General features: G+C 32.0%; 1 protein-coding gene across 2 annotated transcripts in view; it reads left to right on the forward strand.

The window, feature by feature from the left end:
- Positions 1-11,433: 11,433 nt before the first annotated feature.
- Positions 11,434-15,132, forward strand: part of LOC139528380 (BCAS3 microtubule associated cell migration factor-like) — a 31,849-nt gene continuing 28,150 nt past the window's right edge. For both annotated transcript variants that reach the window (XM_071324342.1, XM_071324343.1), the window contains exons 1-3: positions 11,434-11,592; positions 12,530-12,584; positions 14,467-14,542. In XM_071324342.1, coding sequence (XP_071180443.1) covers positions 11,525-11,592; positions 12,530-12,584; positions 14,467-14,542 — 199 coding nt within the window. In that variant the 5' untranslated portion in view covers positions 11,434-11,524. The remainder of the gene's footprint in view (positions 11,593-12,529; positions 12,585-14,466; positions 14,543-15,132) is intronic.

Here is a 15,132-nt window from a genome sequence, read left to right on the forward strand (position 1 = left end):
GAAGTAGTTTAATATTTATTGTTACATACTGTGAAAACTATATGCTAAAAAGGTGTTTCCCCTTCCTACTTAAAGTACACATTGTTGTTCAAAAGTTTTTCACCTTCAAATTTTAAGTACACATTGTTGGTTTTTTTTCATCAACAATAAAACAATAGTATGTACTTTTAGGTGCAATTGGAAAATTTTATTGAGTAAACGATTAGATGTTTGTTATATTAAATATCACAAATAATTGTTCAGCATGGTCATTTTTATTCAAAGAAACGTTTTATATATTTTATTCAGTGTTATACGGTAACGCAGTAGATGGCTGTTTCGAATTTTTTAACTTAAGGCAAGACGGAACTCGCCAAAATAAAAATAGTTTCTTATTCATTTTTTAGTTTTGTATTGATCTGATAAATAAATCTCTTTACAAATTATTGTGATGGTAGGTTTTCATGTTGTGCTGTTGTACAGTATTTTCAGAAGCAAACATGCTAAACCCCATCTCATTCTTTTTTGTGACTGACTCAGTTGAGGAACCAGTAATATAATGATTGGAGTATGTTGCTGCGTGTCTCATATTTGTTTTTCGTTTATTGTTTTGTATAGAAACCGAGCCGTTAGTTTTTTGAATTGAATAGTTTGACATTTGGTATTTCGATGACTTTGTCGAAGTTGCTAACTTCCTGCATTAGTTGGTGTCTGGTGGACAACTGTCTCATTGACAATCATACCACATTGTTTTTATGTAAGACGTCAATTTCATAAAATCAAACCGAAATCTCCAACCAGGCTTTAATTTGATTGGTCGGTAAACAATTTATGCAAGACAACACTTCTTAAAACCAAATAGGGTAAAAATAACAAAAAGACCGATGACTTATGTTGGAGACAAAGTTTTAGAACTCATATAATAATATACTGTTTCAACCAAAAAAATTGTATTTCAGTTATATACTTAAAAAAAAATAACGAACTCCAAAGCAAATTAGAATAAGGGGAAGTCCATAAACCCTGACCCAATATATCAACCAATGATATAAAGTAGAATCACCTGACCCACTATATCAACCAATGATATAAAGTAGAATCACAAAAGTACTACTGGGAAAATCCAAAACGGAAATTCCGTAATCAAATGTAAAAATCAAAAGCTCAAACATATTAAACGAATGGTTGTTTGGATAACAACTGTCATATTACTGACTTGGTACGGGTATTTTTTATGTAGAAAATGGTGGATTAAACTGGTTGTATAGCTATCTAAACTTCTCACTTGTATGACAATCGCATCAAATTCCAATATTTTGACAACGAGGTGTTAACAAAACAAACAAACATAAAAGATAAAAATGTGAAAAATACGGGTACAACAGTCAACATTGTGTTTTAACCTTAATTACTATTCAAACAAACAAATAAGAGTCTGAGCGTTGCCGTTACAAAAAAATATTGAATCTTGTAACAAAGAAACACAAAAAGGCATGTAGACGAGGCACAAAAGCAAAATGAAAGACAAGAATACACAGATTTACCAAAATGACAGGTAGTATACGTACAGAAACATGTCAAATGAATACCACCAAATATAGACTAAACAGTAAATATAATATTCGAATGGGCATGCCCTTATATAGATGGACGTGTAAAAAATCTCTCTTGTGGAATGGGACAATACGATGGATAACTAAAATATAACGGGTCAAAACTGATACACTAACAACAGAATGAATCTTGTATGATTTACACAAACATTTAAAGCCAAATTATAATTTTTTGTTTACTTATCGAGACTTTCCTTTGTCAACATTCAAGGACAAAGGACAAACAACATGGCTGCCCCCACGGATCAAAACAATGAACTTAATTCTGAACCATTGATTTGTAGTTCACAACCTGTAATGTCTCATAACACTCCTACAACTAAACCATCAAACAAACGAAAAGAACTATTAAGTCCGGAGCTTCTCCCAGGAACACAAAAGCAAACAACACGTCAAATAAGGCGTCGCAACTCAGTGGGTGATCTTAGAGAAATGGAAAAAAAAATACCTGCACCAAGGAAAAGTATTGCAGATAAAGTTCTAGAGGCCCTGTCTAGCCCTGATGTTATTAATAAAATTGTACCCATTCTTGCTGAAAAAATAGGTGAATCTGTTTCCTCAATGATTGAAGAGGAGGTTAAAAAATGTGTTGATCAGCAAGTAAAACCGATAGCTGAATTAGTCGAACAACATGGTAAAAGACTTGACACTGACAATATTAGAATTAGTAGATTATATTCTAATGTCGAAAAAGTCAACGAGGATGTAAAAAGTAACACCACAATTGTTAATGAAATTGATACAGAAGTTGGCACTCTCTTCAAAAGAATTGTAGAACTTGAAACCAGATTAGAAAACCAAGAACAATATTCACGCCGAACAAGTTTGCGTTTTCATAATATCCGCGTGCCTATCGATCCCCGTACCGGTAAAATTCCTCACCCTATTAACACTGATATTTATATATTACAAGTCTGTAATTCCAAACTTGGCCTTAATCTAACTGTGAACGATATAGGGCGTAGTCATGTTATAGGGAAGGTAAAAAACGGTAAATCCCAGGTTATAGTAAGATTTCTATCATATCGTACAAGAAGCAAAGTTTATACCAACAAAAAAGCCTTAAAGGGTGATGCAGATGGCATATTCATAACAGAAAACTTAACACAGTATAGAACTGGTCTTACACAAAAGTTAGCCGATCTCAAGTATAACCATAAAATTTTCGCATACTGGACATCCGATGGTCGCATATTTGCCAAAACAACAGAGAAAGGCACCAAAAAACCACAAAATATATTCCGTAAAGATCGTAATAACACCGGAGGAGGCTTACTCATTTACACAAAAGATGATATGTCAGTCACCAGAAAAGGTGTACTCGAAAACCACATTGACGAAACTATCTGGGTTGAGATCAGAGGTAAAGGTCAAACTTTTTTATTATGTTGTACTTATCGACCGGAATGGTCAGGTGTTGAATATTGGACACGGCTAAATCATGCTATTAAACTTGGTTATCAGTATACAGAAAACATTGTGATTTCTGGAGACTTGAATTCAGATTTATTTTCGTATAATAATAATAAGTTATATGATATAATTCATCAATTTAATTTAAAAAATGTAATTAATAAACCAACAAGGGTAACTGATCACAGTAGTACTTTGCTTGATCCGATCATATTAAGTGATGCTATACAATTTTCTTTTTCTGATGTACTGAATGTACCTGCTAACATCAGTGATCACGATGCCTCTATTATTTTTTTACAATATGTAATATGTTTATATGAAAAAACAGATGTTGAAAAGTTTTCAAATATGATGAATGCAATTGAATGGAACGAACTCTTTTCCAATGTTGAGGAAGTAGACGAAATGGTCACTATATTCACTGAAAAAATCCTCAGCATTGCAAGAGAGAGCATTCCAACCAAAATAGTAACTATACGTGGTAATGACAAACACTGGTTTAACAGTAATATCAGAAAAGCAATTCGAATAAGGGATAGATTACGAAAAAAATCAATTAAATCTAAAAAAGAAACGGATATTAATAAATATAAGAAACAAAGGAATAAAGTAAATAATATGAAAAAAGAAGCGAAAGAAAATTTTGAGAAAAACTTGGAAAATATAAATCTAAATAACGCTTCAGATTCTAAGACTTATTGGAAAATTATGAAGATGCTTATTAAGCCAAATAGAGGATCTAATAACATACCCCCATTAAAATATATTCTTAATGATGATCGTTTTGAGGAGTTCGCCGATAGAGACGACGAAAAATGCGACATTCTAAATAATTATTTTTGTTTCATTTCATCGCTAGCAGATGTTGATGCTCAATTACCCGATTTCGACAAAAAAAACTAACAATTTATTGAATGATATAGTGATTAGTACTAGTGAAATTGTTGATATCATAAAAACTATAAATCCAAAAAAAGCGTCAGGCCCGGATGTCATTAGTCATAAGATGCTTAAAATTTGTCGCGAAAAAAATGCAATTCCATTATGTATTATATTTAATAAATCCTTGCATCAGTGCAAATATCCTTCCAGCTGGAAAATAGCAAATGTTATAGCCTTATTTAAAAAGGGGGATAGCTCATTACCTTCCAATTATAGACCTATATCACTCATAAGTTGCATAGGCAAAGTCATGGAACGTGTTGTATATAAATATGTTTACAACCACTTACAAAGATTTAAATTAATTTATGAGTATCAATCGGGTTTTCTTCCTAAATGTTCAACGGTTCACCAACTGTTAGAAATATATAATTGCATATTGAACTCACTTAAAAAGAAAGAGATAAGTTGTTTTGTTTTTTGCGATTTCTCTAGAGCCTTTGATAAAGTTTGGCATGATGGTTTATTACATAAAATGAAGGCTTATGGTATAAACGGAAATCTGTTAAAATGGTTTAGAAGCTACTTAAGTGATAGAAAACAAAGGGTGGTTATCAAGCAATCTTCTTCAAAACTTTGCAGTATTTCAGCTGGAGTTCCTCAAGGGTCGGTCCTTGGACCATTACTTTTTATAATATATATTAATGATATTGCAGAAAGACTTATTTCTCTATGCAGACTCTTCGCAGATGACACATCGTTCAGCTGTGCGGATCGTGATGCTTTTCAGATAGAAACTGTGATAAACCATGATCTAGAAAAGCTGAACGAATGGTCCCAAAAATGGTTAATGTCTTTTAATCCAGATAAAAGAGAAATTATGTTATTTTCTAATGTTGAAACCCCAGAAATGAACTTTATATTCAATGATAAAAATATACCTATTACAAATATTCATAAACATTTAGGGGTTACATTTAGCAATGATGCTAAATGGAATGCCCACGTTGATAATATTATCTTAAGCACGTCTAAACATATAAATATGCTAAGGAAGTTGAAATATAAACTGAGCAGGAAAAATTTAGAAAAACTCTATTTAGTTTTTATAAGACCTTTATTTGAGTATGCAAGTGAGGTTTGGGATAATATTGGGGTAGGTTATGTCAATAAACTGGAGCAATTACAGCTCCAAGCTGCTAGGATAGTTACGGGGTTACCTATATTCACAGGCTCAAGGATTATTTATGAAGAACTTGGATGGGAAACATTAGCTGAAAGAAGAGAGAGAAGAAAAATTCAAATGTTTTATAATATTCAAAATAATAATGTTCCAGAATATTTGTCAAATTTAATTCCCCAAAAAATACAAAGTATGACGGTCTATCCTCTACGTAATGGAAATGACATCATTATTCCATTCTGCAGACTAGCATTAACTAATGATTCTTTTATTCCATCAACCATACGTCTTTGGAATAATCTTGAGGATTCAACTCGTGATGTGGAATCAATTAATAAATGTAAAACTAAACTAAAAAACCGTTATCCTCAGAGTAATATATTTGTACCGAAGCAATATGAATTTGGAAATCGAAAATTGAATATAATTCTCACCCAACTTCGATGTTTTGCATCATCCTTAAACTATGATCTATATAGGGTCAATATTATTTCTGACCCTTCCTGCCGCTGTGGTGTTAATCGTGAAGATTCCTATCATTTCTTTTTTAAATGTATATTATATTCAGACATACGAAATAAAATGTTTGAAAGTCTGCACTGGCTTCCAAATGATTGTAAAATTAACATAGAACTACTTACCTCGGGTAGTTGTCTTCTTTCTCTAGAGCAAAACCAAACCATTTTCAAAAATGTCTTTGAGTTTATTAAAAGTTCGGAAAGATTTCAAATTGTCTAGGTAGCAAACCATGATCGCACACACATCATCATCTAAGTAAAATTTCTTCTCTCCTTTTTGTCCTTTTTATTTTTCGTTTTTTTGTTTTGTTTGTTTGTTTTTTTTTTTTGTTTTTTTTTTTTTTTTTATTATTATTTGTTGTTTTTTTGTTTTTTTATGTTATTTTTTTATTTTTATTTTTTTCTGTATTATTATTGTTTTGTTTTTTTCTTCAATTTTCTGTCTTTTGATTCATATTTATATATATATTTACTAAATAGATATACCATTCTATACATGCATGCTCATACATATATTTTTGTATTATATTGCTATAAATGTTAAATGGAGAAGACTTCATAAGTCTGTTTGACTTGTGTCTTATCCAATTTGTACTTTAACAAATAAAATATGTTTAAACTAAAAAATATAATATTCAAACGGTAGATGAAAAATCAAATGGTACATGAAAAATCAAATGGTACATGAAAAATCAAATGGTAGATAAAAATTTATGTAATGTCCTGATGTTACCTAATGTGTTTAAAACAACAAGTGAGCCATATGTTATTTATGTATTTCAATTGTCGTTTTACATAAGACCTTTAATTCTGACTCAATGAATCAATTACTGCTGTTCAAATATATATTGTTTTGTATAATTTTGTATAAATCTCAAATACATATGTAGTAGTACCTTTTCGGCTTTGACAATCACATATTTCCGTCGTCAATATTTTATATCTAAAAAAATCAGTTGAGATAAACTGATTAAAATCACCTTTAACTATGATTTTCTATCAGTTAATGAACATCTTTGAACTAAAGATGCCATTCTTGTCTATAGTCGTTTCACAAGTTTAAACAAAAAACTATTGTAAACAGAGGGGATGGATTCCAATGATTATTGAACAAACATACTTTGACAGAAGAAAAACAGACAACATAATTATCAAAGAACAACGTCGAAAAGAAGACCCGTCCATGTTGTACTTAACATGATACTAAAGGTTGGGCAACATTATCCCAATCAAAAACCGGCAGTGATTGTGTGCTTCACAAGGTTACTCAGTACCGTCTCTTAAAGTGTTTCTGATCGCGTTGGTCGCGGCAAGTGTAAATTCGCCGATAAGTCTTTTTTGTATATGTCGCAATTATTTTTAATCCTGTTATTTATGATGATTTTACTGAGAAAATTACAGTCGTATATGGTTTGAGTAAGTGGAACATATCCGTGGTTATATCTGGCACAAATATTTCAATATGCATGTTATGCATGTTATGGTGAATCAAATATTGAATGCGTCTGTTAAACTTTCAAAGGATGTCTAAACTTTACCATTAGGTTCTCAGAAGCCCTGGAATACTAAAAAACTTGGACGTATATACATAGGAAACAGGCACTGTTGATATTTTGCTACGCCGAAATTGAACGCTTACTCGTTACGACACACTAGATGATTTCAATTTAATCACTGTCGCAATGTGAAAATTGAAATCATCTCGTGTTTCGTTATGCTTAGGCACACCTGAATTATAACTTTATTTACGGTATAAGTCAAAATATGAAGATAAACTAGAGAATGGAAATGGGGAATGTGTCAAAGAGACAACAACCCGACCATATAACAGACAACAGCAGAAGGTCACCAACAGGTCTTCAATGAAGCGAGAAATTCCCGCACTTTACACAAGTATTCCACATTCCAAACTAAAAGACAAATTGAAAGAGTTGGTATTACTTTGCTTCATAAAAAAGAATGGCCAACGTAGATACAAGTATCTTGTCTTAGGGAGGGATAAATCATACTTTGTAAAGAATCACTCTGATTCAAACAAAAAATTCTCTCTGAAACCGATATTATCAAGATGCTTGATTTCTTGATTGACAACATATTTGTAACGTTCGGAGAACGTGTTTTTCAACAGACTGTCGGCATCCCAATGGGAACAAACTTTGCCCCTCTACTTGCCGACTTGTTTTTTTATTATTATGAGGCTGACTTCGTGCAGAAACTTCTTAGGAAGAAAGATAGGAAGTTAGCAATATCCTTTAACTCTACTTTCCGCTATATAGATGACGTTAAAACGGTTCTTTCACTAAACAATTCAAAATTTGGTGACTATGTGGAACGCATCTATCCCATCGAATTGGAGATAAAGGATACTACAGATACAGTTAAGTCGGCTTCATATCTTGACTTACATCTAGAAATTGACAATGAGGGTCGGTTGAAAACAAAACTTTACGACAAAAGAGATGATTTCAGCTTTCCAATTGTGAACTTTCCATTTCTAAGTAGCAACATTCCAGCAGCACCTGCATACGGGGTATATATCTCCCAATTGATACGATATTCCCGTGCTTGCATTTCCTATCATGATTTTCTTGATAGAGGGTTACTGCTCACAAGGAAGCTATTAAATCAAGAGTTCCAAATGGTGAAGTTGAAATCATCCCTTCGTAAATTTTACGGACGCCATCACGCGTTGATTGACCGTTATGGAATAACCGTTTCACAAATGATATCGGATATGTTCCTTACGTCGTAACTACAATCCCCTTCCCTTTCATGAATGTGACCTACCGAATAAGACTATTTACCGGATTTGTAATCACATAAGCAACACGACGGGTGCCACATGTGGAGCAGGATCTGCTCACCCTTCCGGAGCACCTGAGATCACCCCTAATTTTTGGTGGGGTTCGTGTTGTTTATTCTTTAGTTTTCTATGTTGTGTCATGTGTACTATTGTTTTTCTGTTTGTCTTTTTCATTTTTAGCCATGGCGTTGTCAGTTTGTTTTAGATTTATGAGTTTGACTGTCCCTTTGGTATCTTTCGTCCCTCTTTTACTCAATCTGTGGTACCATGTATTTCATGTTTCATGAGTAAGCGTTCAACATAATCACACAATTTTGCATTATTTGTTGAGAGGAAATCTTCTGTACAAAGCGGGAAGTTTTTGTTACTTTTAGACTCGTTATAATAAGGGATTGGGACTATTTGTTGAAAACACTTAAATTAAACGTAACCATTATAATTCGTCTTAACTCAAACGAACATTCGCTTTATATTGAATGTTTGTCTCATTGGCAATCATACAACATCTTATTTTTATATTATATATTTATCATTAGATATTTTTAAAAAAAAAAGCGGATTTCAAGTACAATCATATGCAGCTAGTAGGCCTACTCCGAGGAAAGAATTATAGTTTAATGAATTATTTACATTTTGATTTTGTGGAAATGATAAGCCTCCGTCAATGTTGGTATCTATGTGTCCAAGTTTATAATGGTGTAACTTTAGTGTTTGGCTAGCCACAAAACCAGGTTCAACCCACTATTTTTTTCTTAAATGTAACAAGTCAGGAAAATTGCAGTTGTTATCTTATAGGTCGCTTCTGTCTGTGTTGCATTGTCTTTTTTTTTTTCACTTCAGTGTTTCTGTTGTTTCGTTGTTTTCCTCTTATAGTGTTGTTTTCCTCGGTTTTAGTTTGTAAAACCTATTTGTTTTCTCTCAATCGATTTTTTTTACCTTCGATTAGCGGTATGCTACTGTTTTCTTTATTTGCATACATCTGTTGAAATTTTCTTATTTCCTAACTTACCTACTTACTTAATTAATTACTACCCTATGCGCCATTTCTTGTAGTAGTGTGTCTGGTAGAGTTGAATAGCCTTTGCCTCTACAGTTCTCCAAATTTTATTTATGGTCTTGCTTTCGTTCTTTTAAAAACAAATTGCACAGTCGAGTGCTGTTGAAGTGGTATTCTCTTTCTCTTTCCGTATGACATGTCTGATCCAGCATCTTCACATTATAGTTCTAAATTCTGGTTGGTATCTGATTAGAGTGTTATGGTTTGAAATTTGTTTGTGGCCAGAAGATTCAAAGAATCCTTCTGAAGCTTTCTGATATAGAATACAGGCCGCTTGTTTTGATCGTAATTTGTCATCCTCCATAATTCAGCGGCAAACAAAAGTACAACAACAATGGCGGATCCAGGGGGAGGGTTCCGGGGGTTGGAACTCCCCCCTTTTTTTTTTAAATGGCTAGATTCGCCCCTGAACAAGACTTAATGCTGTAAAGTTTGTGTATGGTTCGCATAGAATATTGTTTATCTCAGTTCAGCCTGTAGATTGTTAAAAGCTGCCATTGTCTTATATAGGCGTCTTTTGATGGCAGGTTCTGCTCCTCCATTGGTAGAAAGTGATACTAAGTTATATGAAAGTGTGAACATGCAGTAATGTTCTACATCCATTTTACAGACCCTGAGTTGTTTAAACCTAGCGTCATGATACTAGTTTTCTTTATATTGATTCGAATCCAATTTGTTCTATATATGTTTTGTGTGTGAAACATTGATGCTAAATAAGCAAAATCTATAGTAATGGTTGTCATGATCTTACTTTGGATGGAAAATACTGTAGTGCCTCGCCAGTTGTTACAATCATTAAGTGTTATGATACTTATGTCTGTCACATGGCATCAGATCTTTCTTCTCGATGTTTTTTTAAAGATGTTTTAGAGCAGAGTGGTAGATAACATTGATAAGTCCCATTCCCAAAGAGTTCGGCATTCAGATTGTCATTTTCATATGATTTTCCATTTTTTTACTTTTATTTGCAGACTTCATCTAATGCTTTTCGTGTGGTTTTATGTTGATTTCTATTCCATTATTATTCTCTTTCATAATAGGGCGTTCAGAAGATTTAGTAGCTCAATGAAATGGTCTGTTAACAAATTCACTTTATTATTTATTGAAGGAGGCTTTGAAACTTTATTTAACATAGCTACTGCTTCACTGAATACGCACATTCTCCATGTTCAATTTATGACAATATATCGAAAATGGTTTAAACAATAAAACCTGAGTAGTGATATTATCATGACAAATCTCATATTCAAGTAGTTTGCCCATTTCAGCAAATATTGGCAATTTAAAAAATCAAAACCATTAGTTTAATCAGACAAAAACTGTTTATAAAACATTAACACCAATAGTTGGAGTACTGCTAAAAGTTAATGTATGGATTATCAAGTGTTATCAAGATTTAGTGTAAAAAAAAAAGTAAAAATCCCTCATTTACCATATTGAGACGGTATTGAGGATACATCGTGTTCATGAACAGTGTAGTATTTTTAGGTGATATCTAAACTTTAGATTGCATGTGTTATTTTCTTCTTTTTTTCCAATTTAATATTCGTGAAAACCTCAAAAAGCTTTGATCTATATTTGTTTGATCTTAATTGCTTTACTCTTTCGGTTGCAGTCTTGTAATTGACTGCTCCATAGGCTTACATGTTAAACAGCAGATCTTTGAAATAAAAAATAAAAAAATGCTACATAGAAAAAAAATTTCATGTTCACATCATGTATGTGAATTTTTTTAAGTCTATTTACCTATATGTTTCAATTCAGCATAAACCTATAATCAAACAGAAAAAATTGAGTTCAGAAAAAAATGCATAAACAAATACACTTTTTTGTTTCCCTCCATGTTTTGGAAACTGGAGATGTAATACAAGACTGGTACCTTTCCAGTCACAAATTAAAGTTTTCGGTTTCTTATCCTTTCCGGATCTTTCTCATGTTTATGACGGTTAATTGTTTAAAATTTATTCGTCCAGGAAACGGAAATCTGCAACTTTACTTCGCGGACAGGTCAAAACAAAGCTGACGTCATTTCTGCAACAAGTACATTTGTTTACATTTGTAAAAATTGAAAGAATGTCCGCAGAATCGCCCCGAAAGCACCTTAAATTTGTAAATAATGTTGTTAGACCACAGGGATTCAGGTAAATTTCCATTACATAGCAAGATTATAACATGCATGTACCAGATAATTTGGGACCACTTTATTATGTCAAAGCCAGAAGGATACTGAGCCAGAAATGGGATATGATCGCCAATTTGGATACACAACTGGACCCATGGATCTGCAGGATGAAATTAATCAATAATATATTTCATGAAAATATCTCAATTGGGAAATGAATTAGAATAAATTTCTCAAGCTTGAACTGTTTCGTCCTGATCTTTGAATACACCTTATTGCGATTACCTGATTACTTTTTCGGAACCACAACAGTTACGCAAAATTTTGACATCACAAGAGAAAATGTCTGAAGTACTAAAATGAAAGTGTATCGTTGTATTGGGGTTCCAAACTTGGATCCTGCTTATAATTTGAACAGAATCCCATATTCGCTTCTCTCGTTGCCATTGCAGTGCATGTAATTGCCTGTGTCCCGCCCTTTGTTTCCCATTTTCATGCTTAATTATTAAAGTTGTGCCTGTCGAGCTTAAAATAAACAGTCATGACGGTAAACCTGTACCCATATTAATATACTGGCCTAGTACAAATGGTAATGATATCTTTCAGGCTGTTTGAATTTTAGCTGTGATGTCGTAGGAAACTGTACATATGACTGAATTTTATTAATAGAATTTTAAGACGCTATAACAATTTGGCCTAATTAGTAATATAGGTCCTGCAATACTCTAGGTTTATGAAAAATTAAGGAATATCTTGCACAGCATATTTGTCTCACTAATGACCAAGGAAACATTGTATTGTTCCATTTGTTGAAGACTCAATCACATCTCTTTTCTAGAATTTCATCAGTTTTAAAAATTCTAAATAAAATATCTACTGGATTTTACCTTTAATGGTTTATGCAAGTAAATGTGTATATATATATACATCATGTGCATGCTTACTTTATTTTTCAGTGACAAAACGGTTATGGAAAACGTAGTTGATTTCATATCAGATGTTGTACCACAGGTGAGCAAAAGATGTATTTACACTTTTAAGCAAAGGAGTAGGTCCGGTAAGGGCAGATTTTGGCCTCAAATTTGAATGAATGAATGAATTTTATTTCTCATAAACTACAAATTACATAGTTACAGAGAATATATAAACAATTACATTAAATATTGAAGCACATGTGAACAATACAAACATAAACATTACATTACAAACTAACCAGGAGGAGTGACCCTCACATTTATAATTTTTATAAATCTACCAAGTTTTTCAAGAACAATATAATTATTATAGCTCATTAATTGTTGATATTTATAAATATTTGGACGAAGAGTACAATAGTCATGATAGTATGGTATCAACCTCTTTCTTTCTTGAGTTAGAACATTACATGACATAACATAATGAAATTCATCACCTACGTCTCTTGATTCGCAATTTAAGATGGCACAACCTATCATTTCTTGATATGTTATTCCACCTGATTCAATTAGTTTATGTGAAAGATTCTAACTGATTAAGTCATTAAAAACGCTCTGATTCAAGCTTATATATGAAAAATATATCAAATATGCAAAAAATCGTCACTTTTCAGATGGTTTTTGTCAAAAATGAAAGTGGCCGCATCCTTGTTCATCCTCAACCTTTATCATGTTTATATATGTTATGTATTATCATCAAATACAACTTACATTTCAATATTTTGAATGAACAAGAATGCAGCCACTTTCATTTAAGACGTAAACTGTCTAAAATTTAACTAGAATGCTAAAATTGTGAAGATTTCAGTAATTTAGCATGACTTAATGATGTTAGTACGTGATATATGTGCATTGTATTGTCAAAAACAGGCCATATTTGTGTAGCAGAAGCATTCTTCTTTCCAATTAATAGCTAAAAGATTAAATTTTCACAATTTTGTAAAACTGCTATATTTTGGGGCCAAAAAGAGGTCTTACTGAACCTCCTCCTTTGTCTGCCATTTAATACATGTATGTAAGATCACACAAGTTCCAGTAATCTTTGATATCACAATTGAAAAATGTTTACCTCACAATGAAAAAAAAATGATTGTTGCATGATGTCAGAAGGTTAATCGGAGCAGATCTCAGGTCATTTGAAGACAAAATTCAGTTACAATTAACTGTACATGCAAATAACTATAGTGTATATATGTTTATAGTCTTTTAGACCCTTCTACAACGAAATTTGTTTTACATGCACAAGTATAAAAATTGCGGTTTTTATCCAAAGCAATCATAGGTTTGAACGTAGTTTTCAATTTAGACTTGTTTATGTTTATAGACATACATTCATACAATGATTATATAATTATTTGTACTTATATGCAAATTTGTATGCCATAATTACAGTCAAACACGTTTCCGTAAAACTAGATGAGCGCCCCCCCTCAGGTCAAAATGAAAATTGATATAATTTTTTTAAATATAGATGTAACTTATGTAGTTAAGATAAAAAAAATCAATTTTGTATTAAATACATGTAAAAACCAATTGTGTTTGATAATGTTGATAGAAAGAAAACTAAACAATAGAATTTTAATAAATTTTATTCAATAAAATATGAAAATTGTCTATTTCTATCCAAAAACATTATGTTAAATACATTAGTAGAGCATACATGCATAGGGGTGATTTTTAAAGCAGGAAGGAAAAAAGATCATTCATACTTCATTGAACTTGATGATGTTAGAACAACTTCAGTCATGAAATTATGAGTTGTGCTTATAATAAGTTCTAAATATAAAAAATAAAAAAGATTTTTTTGTTGGATTTCCTGCCATCAGACTATAAAATGCAATTATGTTTTGTACAGTGTTCATTTAATATGAATATAGTAACATAGCTATGGTTGTTTCAGTCCTTTTTCTTAATTTCAGGCCTATAGTGGAAACCAAAAAGTTGATGACAAAGAGAAAATTTTGTGGATGAGATTTGAAAGGAGTGATATAAATGGTAATGAGAAAGAAATAAAGATTTATTTTGTAGTCCCCTTTAATATATAACAGTAACATATTTTAGTCGCCCCTAATGAAGGTCTGGATGAGATTTAAATTATAAAGAATAATGGGCCAATACTACAAAAAAAAATAGACCAACACAAAAAAGAATAGAGATAAATAGGCCAAAAATATAAAGAATAGAGAATTATGGGGACTGCTAAACAATCTATGTTATCACCCTCAAAAGTGGTAAACAGTAAACCTTGAACAAAACTGAAGCAGTTTAAAAATACAAATGAAATCATACGTGTTTGAAAAACATACATCTGAAAACAACAAACAGTCCTGTAAAAATAATAAATAATAAGAATAAATGCATTTACAGTTTGTTTATAAATTTACAAGAATTTTCACCTGTTACCCATAATAATTTAATACTGAATCATCATATAAGACTCATATTTTGACTTAGGCAGCAACCATTTGATTTTCTGGGGGGGGGGGCTATGCCTGCGGCGAAAAACAATCTATTTTTTTCGCGACAAGTCGAAAACAATTTTTTTCTTTCAATTTTAGCATTACATATAGTGGCAGCTGAGGGCA

Source organism: Mytilus edulis, chromosome 6 (genome assembly GCF_963676685.1).
Source record: "Mytilus edulis chromosome 6, xbMytEdul2.2, whole genome shotgun sequence".
In the NCBI taxonomy this organism is placed as follows: Eukaryota; Metazoa; Mollusca; class Bivalvia; order Mytilida; family Mytilidae; genus Mytilus; species Mytilus edulis.